Source organism: Lontra canadensis, unplaced genomic scaffold, assembly GCF_010015895.1.
Source record: "Lontra canadensis isolate GAN:19392208 unplaced genomic scaffold, GSC_riverotter_1.0 scaffold195, whole genome shotgun sequence".
Classification (NCBI taxonomy): Eukaryota; Metazoa; Chordata; class Mammalia; order Carnivora; family Mustelidae; genus Lontra; species Lontra canadensis.
In genome coordinates this window covers 1,149,216-1,171,672 of record NW_022631189.1, presented here as the reverse complement: position 1 = coordinate 1,171,672, position 22,457 = coordinate 1,149,216, and the positions used below count along the sequence as shown (strand labels likewise).

General features: G+C 36.9%; 1 protein-coding gene across 2 annotated transcripts in view; it reads left to right on the top strand.

Moving 5' to 3' along the window:
• Positions 1-22,457, top strand: part of ARFGEF1 (ADP ribosylation factor guanine nucleotide exchange factor 1) — a 144,854-nt gene that overhangs the window by 113,248 nt on the left and 9,149 nt on the right. For both annotated transcript variants that reach the window (XM_032847874.1, XM_032847875.1), the window contains exons 24-34: positions 2,663-2,703; positions 2,797-2,966; positions 3,554-3,705; positions 3,853-4,025; positions 4,819-4,979; positions 5,938-6,068; positions 9,139-9,268; positions 10,371-10,506; positions 10,587-10,725; positions 12,411-12,483; positions 20,261-20,393. In XM_032847874.1, coding sequence (XP_032703765.1) covers positions 2,663-2,703; positions 2,797-2,966; positions 3,554-3,705; positions 3,853-4,025; positions 4,819-4,979; positions 5,938-6,068; positions 9,139-9,268; positions 10,371-10,506; positions 10,587-10,725; positions 12,411-12,483; positions 20,261-20,393 — 1,439 coding nt within the window. The remainder of the gene's footprint in view (positions 1-2,662; positions 2,704-2,796; positions 2,967-3,553; positions 3,706-3,852; positions 4,026-4,818; positions 4,980-5,937; positions 6,069-9,138; positions 9,269-10,370; positions 10,507-10,586; positions 10,726-12,410; positions 12,484-20,260; positions 20,394-22,457) is intronic.

Below are 22,457 nucleotides of genomic sequence, written 5' to 3'. Positions count from 1 at the left end.
TTAAAGTTTATGTGGTCCAGAATCTGCAGGTTTTGTCAACTTTCTTTCTTTCTTCTTCCTTTGTTTTTGGTTTGATTTTTTTTTTAATTTTTTTTTTTTTTTTTTTTTTTTTTTTTTTGGTATTGCTGCATTGCTTTTCATTTTGTGGCTGAAGCAGTAATCTCTCATTTTGTTTTCCTGCTCATAGTTTTCAGGACATGACTTTTATTTATTTATTTATTTTGTTATTTTATTTATTTATTTATTTTTAGCATTCCAAGATTCATTGTTTATGCACCACACCCAGTGCTCCATGTAATACGTGCCCTCCTTCATACCCACCACCAGGCTCATCCAACCCCCCACCCACTGGACATGTCTTTTAATATTAACACACAAGATTCTTGTGCATCTGTCCTTGGCTTTTCATACAGGGAATGTAAAATCCGTTTCATAGACTGATTTTGTGAAACATAGCTACGTTCTCTTGCCTTAGTTTATGAAGGTGAACTTGAAATGCCTCCACAGACTGCCAAGTTCCTACCATATGGCTTATCTGTGGCGGGGCATTACTAGAAATAAAGTGACCCCTCAGAGGCTACCAAAGTGAGTAGGAATTTGAATGCCCTTTTTCAGGATGCATGCTCCCTCTAACTTTTGTCACCCTGACTCTGTAAACTTGTCTGATTGCTACTGGTATTTCTTTGTCTTTGTTCTCCATCATTTTAGGGCCTTCAGAGAATTTGTTGCTTCTTTCCACTGTAATTGCGTATAATCTCCATCTCTGCTTCTGTTCTTCACTCCTTTACTCTTTGTAGTTTGCTTCCTTCTTCGTCTAAAGAATTTTTTTTCTTTTCTTCCTTTTCTTGTTGTTTCTCCTATTTACTGTTTAGTTTTGTCATTGTGGTTATTTTTTTTTTATAGCCAGCATCTATGAGAATACCTGTAGTTTGAGAAATCGCCTAGTGACATTTATAATGTGTATACCAGCCATTTTCATTTTTGTTCATGTGAGAAGTTGTAGGCTTTGTATATTTTTAATCTCTGGATCCAGTCTAACCACTGGATTAAATGGGGCCTTTATTATTCTACTTTCCCCCCCAGATGATGTTCTCAGCCAGATCTTTGAATTATTTTGTTCTACTGACAAGAGCAATAGAGGAAATCTTAAAATATTCCTTTAGCAGGAGATCAGAATGTGAGTCATCACGTTGTCAGTTTTTAGGCTGTTTTGTATTTGTTACTCATTGCCAGGACACGTGGACAGACATTCAAGGGCACTGAGGTTAAAAAATCATGATATACTTACAACATGGGTATAGTGGACATAGTAGGGAAAAAACCAGGATATATTTTAAGTGTTTATGTTTTGCTCAGGTAAGTGTGAAGCAGCATATCAAAGTAGTTAAGAGGATGGACCCTGGCGTATGCCCATCCTGGTTTGAACCTTGGCTGTAGCATTTACTAGTTCTGTAACTTTGAGGAGGTGATTAAATATATTTGTTCCTCAGTTTCTATATAAAATTAGAAGTATACTAGTCCCTACTTCACAGGCTATTTGTGATTATTAAGTGAGTGGATATATCATAAAACACCTAGAATAGCACCCACTTTTTTGATTATTGGTAGCTATTACTGTTACTATGATTACTTTTTATTTCTTTTTTTGTTTGTTTGTTTAAGATTTATTTATTTTAGAGAGAGAGGTGAGCGGGTCGGGGGGGAGGAGGGCAGAGGGAGAGAGCATCCCAAGTAGACTCCGTAGTAAGCACGGAGCCCAACAGGGGGCTCAGTCTCATGACCCTGAGATCACGACTTGAGCTGAAACCAGGAGTTGGGCACTTAACCAGCAGAGCCCCCCAGATGCCCCAGATTACTTTTATTTCTAAGCTTAATATTTGACCTGCTTCTGCCTTTAACATTTCCTTTTTGCCACGCAAATCCTGTGGTACACAGTGTAAATTGAGGAATATCAGTTCACCCTGGAAGGCACATCAAACCCTTGGTTATAAACCCGGAGCATCAGTAAAAATGCAGACTTTAGAAGAGGACTAATAGGTCTATGCCAAAATCTTATATGAAACTTTGAAACAAAGAAAAAGTTCAGTGAAGAAAGCTGGGCAAACCTGGACAACACAGCTTAACTCTATATACATTTGAATTTTCCAGGAAAAGTTATTTAACCACTTCTTAGTTAAACTATTAGAGACTATTTGCAAGTTTCTGTTAGGTTGCTTATAATTTAACATAATGAGTTTTCTAATCAAATGTATGTTACTTGTAAAAACAAAGGATTTTTTCATCTTAAGAGCATGTTTAATGCTAGTAGATAGTCAGGAAAGATTGAAAAATACCTTCTGTTTTGTACTCTGCCAGTTAGTCACTTAGTTTTACAAACTGATATTTTCCTTATCTTTAGAGTCTCGTGTTGATCTAGTGTTTGTGTAAGCTTACTAATAAAATTAAAACAATATATTCTTTATTATATTTTTTAATGCAAAGGAGGGAGGGAGGAACATCCAAACTAAACTTGTTATGAAATGATATATTAGAATGTATTTGACTACCTCATTTTTTGTTCTCCTAAACCAGATTTAAAGTAGCAAGTACCTCATGGTACTTTTGAATTGATGTAACAGATGTAAGAGTTTATAAATTTCTGAATTATGTTTCTTTTCTTTAGAATATTTACAGGGTCTACAAGGCTAGATGGAAACGCTATTGGTAAGTATATACATTTGTTTCACTTATAAATTGGTTTTTGGCTAAAAGACTTGAAAGTTAAGCTAACAAAATATAAATTTATTTATATTATAGTGGATTTTGTCCGTTGGCTCTGTGCTGTGTCTATGGATGAATTACTTTCCACTACACATCCAAGAATGTTTAGTCTACAAAAAATAGTAGAAATATCATATTACAACATGGGAAGAATAAGATTGCAGTGGTCTCGAATTTGGGAAGTTATTGGTGATCATTTTAATAAGGTATTTGAATAATTGTAGGATTTGCTTTCATTTGTAATGTTTTTTGTTTAAAATTCCTTAAAATCTAATTGAGATGTTTTTTTCCTTTTCTACCTTTTTTAAATTACATTTTTGTAATTAAAAGTAGGAAAACCTTTGAATCCTGTTTTTGTTTTTGTTTTTTTTTTAAATGATTGCTGTAGGTTTTAAGTATTTAGTTAAAATATATTTTTCTTGGGGCGCCTGGGTGGCTCAGTGGGTTAAAGCCTCTGCCTTCAGCTCAGGTCATGATCCCAGGGTCCTGGGATCAAGCCCCGCATCGGGCTTTCTGCTCAGCAGGGAGCCTGCTTCCTCCCCCCTCTCTCTCTCTGCCTGCCTCTCTACATAGTTGTGATCTCTGTCAAATAAATAAATAAAAAATCTTAAAAAAATAAAAATAAAATGTGTTTTTCTTGTTGAAAAATATTGTTAGTACACCTAGTGCCTTTGTGGAGAATTTTAAGATTTACCAATTTGTGTTCTTAGTGATATATTTTTTCTAAAACAAAAATGAAGAAATAGACTTTCACTGCTGACATTAGCACCCTATATTTCTGTTGCCATTACAGGTTGGCTGTAATCCTAATGAAGATGTAGCTATCTTTGCAGTAGACTCCTTGAGGCAATTGTCAATGAAGTTTTTAGAAAAAGGGGAGCTTGCTAATTTCAGATTCCAGAAGGATTTCTTAAGACCCTTTGAACATATAATGAAAAGGAACAGGTATTATATTTGTTGAATTGCTTAATATCAGAAAAATACCTTATTATTTTTCACAGCAGGGGTAAACAGAAGAAAGGAAAAAAAAAAAAAAAGAAACTTCTGGGTTTTATGTATGTACATATCCAAGCAATTATATTAATATTTTAGGTCTCCAACAATTCGAGATATGGTTGTACGGTGTATAGCACAAATGGTTAATTCTCAAGCTGCTAACATTCGGTCTGGATGGAAGAATATTTTCTCTGTGTTTCATCTAGCTGCATCCGATCAAGATGAAAGCATAGTGGAACTTGCATTCCAAACAACAGGGCACATTGTCAGTGAGTATTCTTCTGCCTGCATTCAATTTAAAAAAAAAAAAAAAAGCAAAGCTTTAATGTTTTCAGAAAATAATAGAAATATAAGATCACAGACCTATTCTGGGTTTTCAGCTTAACAAGGTTTGCCTGTAGAGTGTTCGTAATGATAGTAATATTGTTATTACGTTATTATAGTTAATATTTATTGAATGTTTACCAGTGGCAAGAACAGTAAGCATTGAATGTGTTTCCTTTGGTCTTTACAACAACTCTATGAGCTATGTATCTTAACTATACCTTTTTAAATAGATCAGGAAACTCAGACCCAGTGAGGTCAAGTGACCTACATGGGGTGCATGATTGAGTTATTGGGATTCAAAGCAAGGGAGAGGTTTTTGACCACTCCGTTATACAGCCTCCTTTGACTTATAAGGGAGAATTAAATACTGAGGTTGTAAGTTAAGCCTGTCTGACAGATGATAGTGATGACCCTCATCATTTTTCATAGATTAAGAGACTGCGATACAGATAGGTTGGACGCAATTTTGTATATTCATCTCAGCAGCTACTGATTCAGTACCTACTGTACTGTCACTGTATTGTGTGTTGGGTTTATAGTGTAAAGAAAACACTGTGTACCTCTCCCCACTACTCCAGACAGTCAAGTAAGCAGTAATGACAGATACGAAGTGATGTCTGTTAGACACCAAAACCCTTCACCTTTAATTATGCTTTAACTTCTGGGGTTGGTGTTTTTTTGTTGCAGTTAAGAATAATTGAAACAATTATTTTGATATATTTTCCATCCTTTCAGCTCTTGTGTTTGAAAAACACTTTCCAGCGACCATTGATTCTTTCCAGGATGCAGTGAAGTGTTTGTCTGAATTTGCGTGCAATGCAGCTTTCCCAGACACAAGTATGGAAGCAATTCGACTTATTCGCCATTGTGCAAAATATGTGTCTGATAGACCTCAGGTATAGCGTCATTTAGTAAACAAAATTTTGCTGAGTATTTATTTCCAGTCTGAGATCAAAGTTTATTTGGGAATTGAGGGTATATGAAGCATTTAGTTTTCAGTAAACCCCCAAATTATCTGAACTTGTTTCAGACTTAAGTGATTAGTAGTGATAGCTATCATTTATTAAAAGTGTCAGGTGTTTGTTTTTCCAAGTGTAATGATAGCTGTCATTTACTAAAGATATCAGGTGTTTTTCTGAGTACTTTACACATATTAACTTGTTTAATGTTCTTAACTTTATGGTATAGGTAGTGTTACAGCCCCATACAGATAAGGAATCTGAGGCACAAAGAAGTTAAAAAATGTGTCCATGGTTGCAGGGCTAGTAAAGGAGACCTAGGGTTTGAACTGAATCCCATGTTTTTAGCCATTAGCCCATACTATTTCTTGCATATGGTGCTATACAGTACTGAAGTTGGCTGTCTATGGATGAGCGTGGACTCAAGCACTGAAGTAAAAAGTTGATTTGGCAACCTGGCTGCCAGCCTTAACTTGCATATCTGAATCTATCATTAAGAGAATTTGGTAGTAAAATTTTTTTACTACATACTAATGTGTTCCTATGGGGGAACTTAGTACTTTTTACATGCATCGACTCATTTGACCTTCATACTTCCCAGGGAAGCTGATAAGGCTGCATGTGTCATAACCAGGGAAAGGATAAAAATGGAAGCCTGGTTTAACCTGCCGAATACAATAATAATACAGAAAAGCTGATGACAGAGTTGAAGCTGAAACCAACCCCAGGATTTTAGTGCAGTGCTCTTCATAGACAGTTACAATCTCTATCTTTCTATAAATTGTTTATCAAATTGGCCCCCTTTTGATTTGTAGAGCATTTTAAAAATTTTGGGGGAGAAATAATACACAGGTGTTATGTTTTACCTTAAGTATATCTACCTTTCTTCTTGAAGGCTTTCAAAGAGTACACAAGTGATGATATGAACGTGGCGCCGGAAGACAGGGTTTGGGTGAGAGGATGGTTCCCAATTCTCTTTGAGTTATCCTGTATCATCAATAGATGCAAATTAGATGTAAGAACCAGGTAACAATCAGTGTTTGTAACTACGATTTTGAAAGGCTCATTTTGACTTCTTTTTATGTGAACATAAGTTCAGTAGTTGAAGGCCATAAATCCATAAGTCATGTGTTTTATCAAATATAGTCATTATTTGATAGGCAGATTTTAAAATATGTTAAGTGGAGCAACAGTAAAAATGGAAATACTACTTTTTCTTCAGATTTTAGTCGAGCATACTACTTTGTTTTGGCTTCTATGTTAATTTAATAGTTTACACATTCTGTCTTTTCATACATTTGTTTCTAATTAAAAGTTGAAGTTAGTGGCAAAATGTATTTCCTGATGAATGCTAAAAGAATTTCTCATTGCACATCCTTGGTGAGCTTTAGATAAAGAACCATTTCTCTTTGAAGACTGGTCTTCATAGTAACAGAGTTTTGAATAATGTAGGTCTATTAAAAAAGAAGTGCACTCTTTCAAAAGTATATTCTAGGTAAAAGATCTATATGAGTATATAGTTCATTTGTAAAGAAACTTCTATGGATATAATGTAACTGGATAAGGATTCAGTTCACACTTACATTACAGCTCATGCCAATCCCATAGAAAATTTGTATCCTTTTTTTTTTTTTTTAAGATTTTTATTTATTTGACAGATCACAAGTAGGCAGAGAGGCAGGCAGAGAGAGAGAAGAGGAGGAGGCAGGCTCCCCGCTGAGCAGAGAGCCCGATGTGAGGCTCGATCCCAGGACCCTGGGATCATGACCTGAGCCAAAGGCAGAGGCTTTAACCACTGAGCCACCCAGGCGCCCCTATCCTACATTTTTTACTGCCAAATTGACATGACTGATTTGTATATCCTGTTACCTGTCGACGAGTGCTTGAGGCATCATGAGTTTAATTATATGTTTAAATAAAATCTGTCTTTTATATAGCCCATCTTCTTTTTAGGGAGAATCATTAATCATTTGGGCAATTAACTTTATTGGATTTTTTTTTTAATTGGAAAGGTAGTAAATAGAGACTTGTAAGATATCAGTGATAGAACTATAATGAAGGAATGAATCTCTCCTTCCTCCTCTTATATACCACAACCTCCTCTTATACCACAACCACCCTCATCCCCATCCAAGGTGGAGTTTGATACATATCCTAAGAAACTTCATTTTTATTTATCATGGAAATTTTTATAAAATTAGGTAAGCAGTCCAAAATAGGACTCAAACCTTGGGAATTTGTAATAGAATTTCATAATCACAAGAACAGAATACAGCATTTTAGAGATTGAAAATTGTTTGGCAGTGGACCTGTTAGGAACTTGATAAAATTCAAGATAGCCCCTGATTCATGTAAACTAAATTACTGAGATTTATAGCTTTGAATTGACCAGCCATATCATTGGAGCAGCTAATATATCATGACAGACACATCGTATAAACTTGGCATACATACATACACACACGCACATATCCGCTCTTGTTTCTTTGTAGAAATTTATTTGATGAGGGGATGAAGGATCTTCCTGCTTCCTTAGTTTTTGAGCCTGTTCTTGTCTGGGACCACCCACTTTCCTTCTTGCCATATCCCATGTTGAGATTATGAAGGAGTTCTGGTTATTAAAGAGAAGAGAAAATATGTATTCTAGTTAATAAAGGAGAGGAAAAACATGAGTAAACTTTGTTCAGTAATGGCTTTTTCTTATTTCATTCCAGGATCTTTAAGGACTGATCTTAGATTACATTTAAAAAATGTAATACCATGATTTGTGTAACAGGTTAATTACACAGTACATTCACATGTGTTCTCATTTGATTGCCTTAAAATTTTATAGATTTAGGATTGGTTAATTAACCTAGGGTCTCACATACTCTTTTTCCCTGTAGCAGCAACTTAAGTATTGTTTCAAAAAGGTTTCTTGAACTGTGAAAATCTTGGAAACCTCTGTAGCTCTGTGTTTGCTTTGTGGGCCTGGAAAAAAACAGGATTCCCACATCCTCTTATCCCTAGCTGTGGGATTTAGCATCTGGTTACTTAGAGTGGGAGGAGGTGAATTTCAAGCTCAGGAGATGGAGGAAGAGGGAGCCTTGTTCCATTGTAAGGGGAAACATGAATTCCAACAGGCTTCTCCAAAAGAAGAGTATGTTACTTCCACAGGAATTTCTTTACTATGGCTCCTTTACTTTTCATTATACACATTAGGTACTTAGGGATCAAATAACTGCTGTGAACTTGCTATAGGACCAAAGTACCATTTGCACGTTTATTTAACAAATAGTTAGAGCCTATTATGTGCCAGACCCAGAGGTAGCATAGCAGCAAATGAGCTGAACTACGAACCAGTCCTTATGGAGTCTTTCAGATAACATTTGGTTTTGGCTTACCATCAGACTTTTTAGAAATAAAGACCTTTTTCTTACTGGAAAGATACCTATTTTGCTAGAAGAAAGTAACATATAAAGAACAGATCAAGTTTTTTAATGATTACATGAAGGGATTATTAGAGGAAGATAATAAGGAATCAAGAAGGCAGTGTTGAGTTTTAATTGTAACACTTATTCAAAAGACAGTGCATGTGATACTAAGCAGTTTATTTGTTCAGTAAATACTTATTGTGTGCCAAGCATTGTTCTATCCCTGGCATATAGTAGGAAACAAACTGCCACATGAATGTCTTAGTGGATCAGTTTTATAAATCTTTTAGTTCAGGGATAATCTATGAACAATTAAAATGTTAGCTAAAAAGTCCTGTAACTCTAGGAAAAAAATTTCCCAGAAACCAATTTTATGATGATTATTCGCAATCTTTAATTTCATTTACAATCTTAAAATGCTGGAATGATGGGGTGGGAGTGGGAGAAAAGTGAAATAAAACATTTTAAGGCCAAGTCCTTTGGAATTTTCTCCTACATGATGCATCCCAAAGAAACCAGTTTTACAGTGGAAATTTCTTAAAACTGAATATCTTTTATTAGTTTAAAACCAGTTTTAAACTTTTTTTAGTAGCTTTATGACCTCTAAGAACTATTTTAAGAGGGTATTCTGATATGGCATATTTTTTGTGTTATAGCTTCCCACTTGTGTTTTATTGTTTTAGGGGTTTAACAGTAATGTTCGAGATAATGAAAACTTATGGCCACACTTATGAAAAACACTGGTGGCAGGATTTATTTAGAATTGTTTTCAGAATTTTTGACAACATGAAATTGCCAGAACAGCAGACAGAGGTAAGAGGAAAAAAATTTCATTTAACAGAGTTAAGTTAAAAGGTTCTGGGTATTTTCCCTAATGCAGTTTAGTAGATCAAATCAAGTACTTAGAAAAGAAAAAAAGTTCCTGGAGAGCTGTTCATTATAATAAAAAGTTATGTCTTTATAAAACAAGAATCCTATTTGGGGATAGAACTGAGTTAATGAATTGGTTGTTTTCAGTGTTTTTGTTGAACTTCCAGTTTCTTTCCTCATTATAATATTGCCACAACTACAGATACCAGTAGCTTTCTTTATATTCATAGTGACTTCTTATTCTGAAGTGAGTAAAGAATACATAGTAATAAGTTTTATTTATTTTATTTCAGTGTCTTTTACTACAAACCAGTTATAGCATGAATCTCAATAAATGTACGGAGAGAGCCTCAGGTTTTCTTGTTTTGCCCCATACAGCTATATTAAATGAAACATAAGGGACTGAATGGCCTGCAGCAAGTTTTACTTTAGATCTGTGATTTTTGAATCTACGGGTAGACTCTTACTGAAAACATCTGATAATGTAGACATATGTATATGCACTGACATAAAACTGTACGTGAAAATTATCACTAGTCCAGATTAGTCCTTTATGTATTTGAGAAAAATAAATGATTTACACTTATTTTGTATGGCCCTATTAACCATTTATGGTATTTTCAAGTAACCATACTGCATGAAAGTTCTATTTTAAATTTATGTGAAACCCACTTGGATAAATTCCTATTTCCTTCCTCTTTATTTCTCTTTTATGTTCTGTCATATTATGGAGCAAGGCCAGGTGTTGATATTCATGCATATTGTTTGAGAAGAGTTATAATGTTAATAGCAAGACAATTCAATGATAATTTTTAAAATCAAAAATAATGCAAAAAATTTAATTACTTTATACATAAATTGTTACAGAATAATGGATAAAAATAGATCTCAGTGAGTTGAGGTGAATGTAATATTCTAGAGGGAAGTTAAGTGGTCTGAAAGGAAGATGGACAGCCTTAGCTTTTAAACATGCAAGCATATTTCTTCTTTAATTCTGGTTGTTGACAAATGGTCTGACCTTCTTTTAATGACTTTTTTCCCTTAGAAAGCTGAATGGATGACTACGACTTGTAATCATGCACTTTATGCGATCTGTGATGTATTCACTCAGTATTTAGAGGTACTCAGTGATGTACTTTTGGATGATATTTTTGCCCAGCTCTACTGGTGTGTGCAGCAAGGTAGGTCTATAGCAAATAGTGACACAAAGTGTTAAATGTGGCCCTGACAATATATAAATGAATTGCTCTTTTCTTTACAGACAATGAGCAGTTAGCACGATCTGGTACAAACTGCTTAGAGAATGTTGTTATTCTGAATGGTGAGAAATTTACCCTAGAAATCTGGGATAAAACTTGTAACTGCACATTGGATATCTTCAAAACCACAATCCCACATGCGTAAGAGGATTTTACTTTATTTTATATTTGTATATTGAATGATAGACATAAAAAGTTTAACTAGTTATTTTTTTAACAGAAATTCTTTTAAAACTGTGTTCCATGAATTTGTATTTATTTCAAATCAGATTCCTATAAACCATAGCAGATACTTGAATTAAATTTTTTATAACCAAACACTTCAGTCTGATTCATCATATGGTGATTGATCATATTGAGGTGATTCTACTTTTTAATAGGGTTTTATTTATCCAGCTTAAAGCAAGCAGTGGATTTGAATTTTAAAAAAGCAACAAAAAAAACAACATATATTTCAGTTACTATAGAATGAATAATCTAAGGAAAATTTATTTGTAAATATATTTTATAGTTAATTGTCCTCTTCTAATGAATTAGTTTGGAATTGAATTGTGGTGAAGGAGTTTTTATCAATGGAGAAACTGAGATGTAGTCTCACTAAATGACTAATAGCATCTGGATTATTTGTAGGACGTACTTGAATTTACTTCCCAGCTCAAACTTTGGGGATCTCTGACCTACGGAAAGTTTTACTTTAGATTTACTATTTTTAAATCTACTTAATAAGATGTTTTAGATCTTACTTAAAGCATCTTAAGTAGATACATGTGTATGTACTGACATAAAGTAATGTGTGAAAACCAGGAGTTCAGATTTTTAAGCATCATAAACTTTTTCTTGACATGAGTGAAATATGTTTACACTGATATGATCCCCTTGTCAGTATCCTAATAAATAGGACATTGGAAGTCAAACAAAAGGGACATACCTCTAGGAAAGCAGTCTGTAGGTGGGTCTATACTGAAAGGACAAATACTGGTCAAACTTTTCTTATTTTTTAGTGCACATTTTATTGGAACAATGTAATGTACTTGACAAATGATCCATTTTTGTCAGAGTTTATCTATGTCAAAAGACAGTATGAAGTCTTGCCTAGCTGTTGTCCCTGTGAAGTCTTAACAAAAACCAGCTAGGCTGAACATTCTTATTTTTTTGTTTGTTTTAGGAACTGCCTCTGTTTTAATTTATTGGATTACAAATGCAGGTTAAAATACATGATCTTAAAGATCATCTAATAAGCATTTCTTAATAGAAAATAACTGTACCAGAGTTCTTTCCATATTGAATTGAAATAATATATCTACCATTGTCTACTCCATTTCCCAGGAGCTCCTGCTTCTCAGAAGCAAAAACTTGGGCCTTAGTCATCTTTCTCTTCTAAATATCCAGTCAGGGATGGCAAGTTAGTTTCTTCTTTTGGGCCAAATTTTATTTCATTTATTTTTATACATCAAAAAAAATAGAATCTAAAGAGTTCTATAAATTTTTGAAAAGTCTCAAACTTTTCTCAATCTCCCTTTAGGAAATATTTAATGACATTAATACTTAGGAAAAGTGAGTTTAAAGTTTTTGAAACTTTTCAGAATTTTTTTTAAACTGATCACCCATAGTATCCTTTTGATTATATTATATGCTAATTGATTGATTTCTGTTTTCTAGAAATACATATTTTAAACTTTTTACTAGATTTTTTTCAGTAGTAGTCAGAGAAGGATTATATTGTTTTGGGCATATTCTTGTGACTTTTTTATGCCTGTTCCAAAACACATGTTGGATGTGTCCTGTTTCACACTCACAGTGATTGGTGTGACTTTGGTATTTTAAAGGCTCTTAACTTGGCGTCCCTCTTCTGGAGAATCTGTTCCCCCACCTCTATCTCCTGTGAATGAAAAACAGCTGGTAAGTTTTCATAAATAAATCATATTTAAAATTGCTTGTGAGAAGTAACTTTACTACGGGCCAAATTCTTTTATGTGAGTCCAGGTCTTTTTTTTTTTTTAAGATTTTATTTATTTATTTGACAGAGAGAAAGATCACATGTAGGCAGAGAGGCAGGCAGAGAAAGAGGGGGAAGCAGGCTCCCTGCTGAGCAGAGAGCCTGATGCGAGGCTCGATCCCAGGACCCTGAGATCATGACCTGAGCTGAAGGCTCATGACCCAGGCGCCCCTATGTGAGTCCAGGTCTTTAAAATAGATAGCATAGGGGTGCCTGGATAGCTCAGTGGGTTAAAGCCTCTGCCGTTGGCTCAAGTCATGATCCCGGGGTCCTGGGATTGAGCCGAACATCGTGCTCTCTGCTCAGCAGGGAGCCTACTTCCCCTCCTGTCTCTCTGCCTGCCTCTGCCTACTTGTGATCTCTATCTGTCAAAATAAATAAAATCTTTGAAAAAAATAAAAATAAATTAAAAAGATGGCATAAATTTGTCCAGAATTCTTGTTAAGCTTCATAATGGTAAATTCCCAGGTGGCTAAAATTTATCTCTGTACGTGCCATGAAGGAAGTATTTTAAAGTATTTTATAATGTAGACAGTTTGAGACAGAGTAAAATGATGTCGGGAATTTCAAGAGCCAGGCATGAGATTATGTAAGGATTTCCATACAAAGGGACACCTGGATGGTGCAGTTGGTTAAGAATCCACTTCTTAATTTCAGTTCAGATCTTGATCTCAGGGCCCTGAGTGCAAGCCCTGTGTTGGGCTCCATGATGGACATGGAGCCTACTTATAAAAAAAAGAAGAAGAATTAAAAAAAGGATTTCCATGCCAAGCTAAAGATATTATTGGGTATTTATTTTAAAATTTTAATTTGGATATAATTTAACCTATGAGAAATATTACAGTAACAGTTCAAAGAAATATTTAATATACCCTTCACCCAATATATTTGTTTCCTAGGTCTACCACAACAAAATACCACAAACTTAGTGGCTTAAAACAACAGATATATTGTCTTATTTTCGGAGGCCAAAGGCCTGAAATTAAGGCATCAGCAGGGCTGCATTTTCTCCAAAGGTTTTAATGGAGAACCTTCCTTTGCCTTTTTCAGCTTCTAGTGGCTCTTGGCAACTCTCGGCGTTCCTTGATTTGTACACACATCACTCCAGTCTCTCCCTCCATTTTTAAATGTCTGTGTAAAGTCAAATCTGTTACGTATCATACCTGTCTCTCCTTTCTCTTTTAAGGATACTAGCTATCTCTTATATCTATAAGTTACCTCATTCTCAAAATCTTTAATTTAATTACATCTTTAGAGACCCTCTTTCCAAGTAACCTTCATAAGTACCTGAGGTTCCAACTTAGATATACTGTTTTGGGGCCACTGTCCAACCTATTGCAGTCTTTACCCTCTGGCACCCAAAAATTCATATTCATTCATCTTTCAGGCAAAATGTGTATTCTTGCCATTTCAGTATTCCCAAAAGTTTCAACTTACTATAGCATCAATAAGTACCAAATCTGATCTAAACATCATATCTAAAGTCCCAGATCTCATCATCACAGCCATCTAGATCACGTATGTGGTCTCTTCTGGGGGCATCTTCTGTCCCCATCTGTGGACCTGTAAACCTAGAAAACAAATTACCTGCTTGTAAAATACAATGGTGGGACAAGCACAGGCTAACCATCCTCATTCCAAAAGAGAGAAATTGGAAGGAATAAAAGGGTCACTGGTCCTAAACAAGTTCAAAACCCAACAGGGCAAATTGTATTAATTTTCAAGGCCTGAGGGGCTCCTGGGTGGCTCAGTCAGTCAATCTGCCTTCAGCTCAGGTCATGATCCCAGGTTCCTGGGATTGAGCCCCAAGTCGGGTTCCCTGTTCGGTGGGGAGTCTTCTCCCTCTCCCTCTCCCTCTGCCCCTCCTCCCACTCATGCTCTCTTCTTTCTTTTTCTCTGTCCTCTCTCTCAATCAAATAAATAATCTTCCAAAAAAAAATTCAAGGCCTGAGGATAATTCTGTACCTTGATACTCTGCCTTCTGGGCCCATGGCTCCTTCTTGTGCCCCAGCAGCTCTTCTTAAAGATTAGCATGTGTTTGCAGCCTTGTAGCCTGCCAGTAGAATCCCAGAGATCTGATAACCTTCCTTTTATCCTGTGTCTGTCCCTGTGAGTCTAGGCTGGCTGTGTTCTGCTAGTATATCATTCTCAAAATCCCATGGGTCTCTTGTGTATGTCAAGAGTGTTATTTATGGAACCTTTCTGGATAACTTTCTCTCTGTTCCAAGCTTCTCCTGAGGTGTTTGATTGGATCCATTGGATACACACATCTAATCTCTTTCATCAAAATGTTGTCTAACTATCCGAAGAAATGTTTTTGTAACAATGAATTTTCCGATTTTAGCATCCTTCACAATCTGGATAGGCCACGATTCTCCAAATTATCAAGTTTGCTAGGTTCTTTTTGCCTAGTAGTTCCTGCCTGAGTTTTTCTCTGGCCTCACATTTTTCTGTAAACACCAAGAAGAAACTGGGCCGCATCTTTAACCTTTTGCTTAGAAATATCCTCAGCTAAATACCAAAGTTCATCACTTACAAGTTCTGTTTTCCACACAAGTAGTACAGCACAATTGAACCAGATAGTCTGCTACTTATTTAACAAGTATCACCTTTCTTCCATTATCCAGTAACATGTTCCCAGTTGCCTTCTGAGACCTCACCAGAAGCACTTTTAACATTCGTATTTCTGTACACATTCTATTCCATGACCATATGTGTATTTTTTAGGGTGACAGAAGACAGAAGATTTCTCCATCATGCATTTCACCACCTTCTGCATCCTCACCAGAATTGAATTTAATGTCCATTTTCTACTAACAGTCTCTTCAAGGCAATCTAGGCATTTTCTGTCCTATGCCTCAGAACTTCTCTGGCTTCTACCATTACCCAATTCCAAAGCCTCTTCCACATTTTTACGTATTATAGCAGTGCCCCACTTCATGGTACCAGGATCTCTATCAGTCAGTGTTCTACCGGAGAAATGGAACCAGTGGGAAATATCTGTATCTATCCATACGTGTATGTATACTATATGTATGTGCATATATCTGTCTTCTTTTTAATTTAAATTTCACAGAATTGGCTCTGTAATTATGGGTGCCAATAATTTGAAATCTGTCGGGCAGGCTGGAAACTCTGGCAGGAGCTACAGCAGCAGTCCACAGGCAGAATTACTTAAGGAGACATGAGGTCTTTCACTTGATCACATGAAGCTCCAGCCATATAATTGAGGATAATATCCTTTATTTAAAGTCAGTGGGCTGTAGCTGTTCACCACATCTACAGAATACCTTCACAGCAACACTTGGATTTGTGTTGGAACTGAGTAACTGGATTCTATACCCTAGCCAGGCTGACACATAAAACTACATAACACCACATTTCTCCAGATGTTATTTCACTACATTTGCTTTATCATTTCGTCCCTCCTTCCTTCCTTTTGCTCTCACTCTCCCCCCAGCCCCACCCCACAAACTTTTCAGAGTTCTTTGAAAGTAAGTTAAAAATAAGATGTCCTTTATTCCTTCAATTCTTTAGTGTTTTTCCTTAAAAAAAAAAAAAAAAAGAACAAAAGTACTTACATAAGCCCAGTGCTATTAACAAAATCAGGAAATTACCATTAAAACAGTGCTATTATTTAATCTGGCCTTATTAAATTTAAACCCAGGAGGCCAGAGGTAGCATACTAGTGTCCATTGGTCAGTTTGTACCCCCACACACAACTTTTAAATTTCCTAAATAATTGTCAATGGCTGAAAGTTAGATTTCACAGAAGAGTTCTACTCTGAATTGATCTTTAGAGAACAGTCACATCTGGTATATTGGGGCCACATTGCTCCATGACCCTGATCTGCAAGAGGTGTCTATTCATTATGGATTCCAGCACTTACGAAGTCCTGTTTCAAGCCCAGAATGAGCTTGCTCTCTTTTTTGTTTTTCTTAAATTTGGCCCACCCCTGCTTGCTTTGTGGGCTTCTCTTTTTGCTGCCTCTGCCATATAGTATAGTAGTTTGCGGTGTGGGCTTTGATGCCAGACCCAAATGAAATCCTGGCCCTGCAGTGACTGGTTCTGTGGCCTCAGCAAGTTACCTAACCTCATGTTAGAGTGAGTCTTGTGATTAGAATTAAGTCAGGTAGTGCACATAAAGTTGTTGGAACTACATGTGGGGGGGTGAGTGCTCAGAGGCTGGGCTGCTGCTGGGTTGCGCCAGCGGTGCCCCTCAGGACCAATTCACAGTCTCCTCTGTGAGCTGCTGCTGCCTTCACAGAGCTGCTGCTGCTGCTGCCACTGCTTCTCTCACTCTGCTTTCCTTTGCTTTCTCTTCTCTGTACAACTTACAGTTTGCCAGTAAGTTGCAGTATTTTCCACACTGTCATTCTCAGCTGAACATTTCTTGCCATGCACTAAAGGACTACTTCTTACTTATTTTTGTTTCTTTCACTAAACTTTTGTTTTAATGGGTCTGAAAATTCTAGGACAGATTTTTGATCAAGTGGTTTCCATTAAAAAGTACTAATCTTAAAAACTAATAACTTAAAATTGCCACACACACACACACAACAAAAGGTCCGCAAAACATTCTCCTTTCCTTCTGAAGGTTTTACAATGCATTGTTAGCATTAACCAGTTTTTTGTTATTAAACTTACATGGCCCATTGACGCAGACATTTCTGAGACCGTTCTTCTACCACTGATTAAGACTGGGGTGGTGTGTATTGAGGATAATATTCATTTAGCCTTCTGAGCTTTCTGGGCAGACTTGGTGACCTTAGCAGCTTCAGCTGCCTTCTTGTCCACTGCTTGGATGACACCCACAGCAGCCGTCTGTCTCATGTCACGAACAGCAAAATGGCCCAAAGGAGAATAGTCAGAGAAGCTCTCGACACACATAGGCTTGTCAGGAGCCATATCAATGATAGTGGCATCACCAGATTTCAAGAACTTGGCCCGTCTTCCACCTTTTCCTGGAACGGCAATCAGTCTTCTCCTTCATCTCCACAGACTTGCAAGCAGTGTGACCTGTGTGACAGTCCGGCACAGGGGCATGTCCAGGACTGATGTGGTGAAGAACTACTTTTTAAAAACAAAAAATAGAAAAATACCCAGTTAATTAAGAAAAAAATTTTTTTGGATAGTACAGAAAATACTGTTAAAAAATGCAAGTCCCCTTTTACACTGCCCCTTCAGCCACAACTCCAGTGTTTAATACTGTGATGTATATCCTTCCAGCTATTTTCCCGTTCATTTCTATATATAGTTTATGTTAATTATATGTAGTGTTTCAAAAATTGAAATCTTATTTGGAGACTGGCATTTTATATTTGGAATAGCTAGGAGATGTCTCCACTTTGATACATAGAGATTTCTTTCATAGGAGCTCCTCTTCCACTGTAGGGTCCTTTTTAAAAGGTGAAGTGTGAGCATATTCCTGATACAAAGCTGTTCTAAAAAAATGCAAAGATTACCCCCCAAATCATCCTCATTTACGTTGGTTAATCAGAAAGCAATATGCCTAACTTTAAAAAAAATTCCTCTGATGTAAAGGAGACTTTTTAAATCCCAAGTACTGTGACCTAGTTTTTTGCACATTTTGTTTCCTGGGGAGAAGCTTCTTAGAAATGACCAGAATGTTCAAAAGAGCCAATGACCAAAAAAAATTTTAAAAACCAGTGCTTTAAAAAAAAAAAATGGTTTTTACTTATATTCAGTAAGACAATACATTTTTAATTGCCAACTGATTAGTTTCTCCTTTAAAACATACTTCTTAAAATGTACAAGTTAGAGTTTTGTTTTTTTTTTTTAAGATTTTATTTATTTATTTGTCAGAGAGAGAGAGAGAGCACAGGCAGGCGGCGTGGCAGCAGAGGCAGAAGGAGAAGGAGGGTCCCTGCTGAGCAAGGAGCCCGATGCGGGACTTGATCCCAGGACGCTGGGATCATGACCTGAGCCGAAGGCAGCCGCTTAACCAACTGAGCCACCCAGGCGTCCCGAAAGAGTTGGTTTTTTTATAGTTAATTTTAAACAATAAACATTCCCTTAAAGAACTTACAAATTCAGAAGTGTTGTTATATGCATTCTTCCATTTAAGTTTTTATCTAAAAGTGCATTATAGGGGCCTGGGTGGCTCAGTCCGTTGAGTGTCTCCCTTTGGCTCAGGTCATATTTTCAGGGTCCTGGGATCGAGCCCCCAACTTGCCCAGGAGTCTGCTTCTCCCTCTTCTTTTGCCCCTCCCTCCTGCTCATGCACCTGCAGGCGGACTCTCTCTGTGTGTCTCTCTTTCTTCTTTCTCTCTTAAATAAGTAAAATCTTCAAAAAATATTTTTTAAGTGTATTATAGGCCATTGTGGCCAAAGAAATTACCCAACTACTCCACTGGGTCTGTATAATTATTATTAAAGTCCTCTTGTGTATTAAACACGAAAAATACAAAGATGATTAAGAACATTTATAACAATAATAATGTGGCTTTAGATTTGTGTAGTTCTTCACTGTTTAAAAAATATTTTCACATTTGATCCTTTCAGCAATTTTTTGAACCTGTTTGGTACATTACCCCCGTTTTATACGGAACAGCAAATGAAAACTCAAACTGTGACATTTTAAATCTAAGTTAAAATACTGTTTTGATTAGCACTCTTTCTAGGGAACATAAGCCTCTGCCTTCTTTGCAGAAACCCAGGTGAAGGTCGCTTCTGGCTGAGACTGTTAGGTTAGAATTCTCAGTTCCTCTGAAAACCATATTCTGGATTCTACCTGGAGTGTGTTGTATTGCTGTAACAAAATAAAGCTAGAATAGTAATGCCAGCTATCATATATTGTCTGACACTGTGCTAGTGCTTTGCATTTCTTACCTTATCTTTAATAACTTACAAGAAAAGTGTCTTCTCCATTTTCAGGTTAGAAAACCTTAACTCAAGAGTGTTCTTTGCTTTTCCAAGGTTATACCTAATCCTGGAGCGAAGGTCTGGTATAGTTCTGTTGGACTTGAGCTTTTCTTCCTGATACCACACTCGCAGTTAGCTTCTCACTGACCTTTCTGGTCACCAGTTCCTTTGGATGACAGAATGTCTTTCCCTAAACTCATCCCTACAAAGCTTTCCTGCGCACCACCTACACAAAGCTTGCAGAAATGTCTCCCACCGCTGCCACATATGTGTTCTGTTTAAACAGGTTTCATGACAATTCATCGATATTGCTGACTAGCTTTTCCACACAGTGAAGCCTTGCATTTTTTTTTATTGTTTTTGGGTGGTACCAGGCCCGAAACAAATGAGGGTTAGAAAGGAAGATTTTCTCTTAAAGGCTGTCAGCATAGGTAACTATTTTTTTTCTTTTTTATTTAAAAAAAAATTTTTTCAGTGTTCCAAAATTCATTGTTTATGCACTACACCCAGTGCTCCATGCAGTACGTGCCCTCCATAATACCCACTACCCCACTCCCCTCCAAAACCCTCAATTTGTTTCTCAGAGTCCAGTCTCTCATGGTTTGTCCCCCGCTCCGATTTCCCCCAAGCGTCAGTAACTTTAAATAATTTTCTCATTGTGTCTGGTATCACACTGCATAGAATGTCTTTTTCATAGTGACACACGTCATTTTTTTCAAAAACAGCATACCAGAAACTGTTTTCATCCTTAAGTTTTATTCATTGTACTTACAATGCATTTTTTGTTTTATTAGGATACAATATCACAGAAATCTGTCGATATTCAGGATTCTGTTCAGCCAAGATCTGCAGATAATAGACAGCAAGCACCACTGGCTGCTGTCTCTACTGTGAATGAAGAAGTCAGCAAAATTAAACATACAACAAGTGAGTTATGACTCCTAATAGTGTGTTTTGTTTTATATAGGTAAAGGATGAAATGTTTGCTTTTACTTTTGATATTAACAGAATATATACTGTAATTGATGGTGTAGTCACTCTGTTACCGTGTGTGTTCCAACTTAGACATCCACTAATACCTGTAGTACCAGCATTTTCCGTAGATGCTTTCAGCTAATGTTTGTGTCGGACACATAGGTCTTTTCTCAAGCACATGAGTCTTCTCTCTCCATTCCCTTCTGCATGCTAGCCCCATATCCTTTCTGCAAAAGTGGGGCCTGAGGGGCCTTTCTCTACGGTGCTTTCAAAGCAGGAGCACCCAGCTTCCTGTGGAGCCAGCCTTCTTTACACTCAGCTGCCCCATACCACGTCTCCTCCACTCACCCTCGTTGTTTTGTTCACAAAGAAGGGGAATCCCTTCTACTTTTTACAAAACTGATCCAACTTTGTTTACTGAAGGAAAATTACAACACCAAGGAAAAGCCACCTCCTCCTTAGAGGAAAGCAGGACAACTCTAATTGCTTTTATAAAACGAGGTGAAATTCACATTAAGAAAAGTAACCATTTTAGGGGCGCCTGGGTGGCTCACTTGATTGAGTGGCCAGTTCTTGGTTTCTGCTAAGGTCATGACCCTGGGTCCTGGGATGGTGCCCTGGGTCAGGCTCCATGCTTAGCAGGGAGTCTGCTAGAGATTCCCTCTGTCCCTCTGCCCCTCCCCTGTGTGCATGCTCTCTCTCTAAAATAAATAAATCCTTAAAAATTTTTGGTACATTCACAGTGTTGTGCAGTCACCCTAATGATCTTTTCATGTGCTTATGCCATTTGTATGTCTCTTCTTTGGAGAAATACCTATTCATGTTCTTTGTTCATTTTTAATTGGTTTATGTCTTTTTGTGTTGAATTTTAAGTTTGTTACACACTCTGGATACTCTACCTGTGTCACATATATGATTCGCAGATACGTATATTTTCTGTTGTATAAGTCTTACATTTCTTTGATAACATTTTACACAGAAAATTTTTCATTCAGATGAAACCCATATTTTTTTTCTTGCTCTTGCTTTTAGTGTCATAGCTAAGAATCTATTGTCAGATTTAAGATCGTGAAGGTTTTCCTTTTAAAATTTTTTACTCTTTTAGTCTCTACATTTAGGTCATTGATCCATTTTGAGTTAATTTTTTTTTTCAGGGAATTTTTTATTAATCTTAGGTGCTTTATACTCTTTCTTGAGAGAAGATAGGTTTGGTATCCTACTTGAAAGGAGTTTCTATCTTCAGTCATTGTGTTTTGCTAAAATTTCCTAAAAGGGAGATAGGTAGTGGTGAGTGGCTTATTTGCATTTTTGATTCCTGTTTTCTAGAGAACAGCATGGCTTGTGCAGGAATCCATGACAGCTTTAGTCTGCACTGGAACATGCCTTGAGGACAGAATAGTGAATGACTTCTCTCTCAGCCCCGAGATGGGATTTAAATACACTTAGCTTTGTAAAGGAAGGGTATGGTCATCGTACATTAGAAAGTTATCACATGGCTAAGCTAGGAATGTACCTTTAACTGAAGCAGAGTGCTGTGCCCCGCCCACCCTGAGCTGAGGACTCATAGTTCTTTCCTTCTGTTAGACACCCATCTTCCTCTCCCCTCGAAGTTCTTTAGGAACAGTTCACCATAGGATTGTTGACTCAGAATAGGTGGAGCTGGGAGAAGAACAAATGGCCACCATGTTCCCGTGAGCCCTTTCATTAAGTGGACAGGTGATGGCTCCTCTGCTGTCTGATGGAGGCAGCCATCTGCTGTCTGACTCTCTCCTACTCAAAGAATCGTAACACAGACCTGAGTACTTCCTCCTGCCTGCAGGATGTACACTTGCAGAAAACATCACTGCCCCACCTAGCCTTGGCTCGTAGCTGCTGTCCCACATGGTTAATCTTTGCTTAGCTTGGGTGAACCAGTAACACTGTCACCTACCATAACTCTGGCAGTGTCAACCAACCCTAGCAGTAAAATTTGTCCAAACAGATATTATCCCCAAACAGGCTGCTGGTCATTGCTAG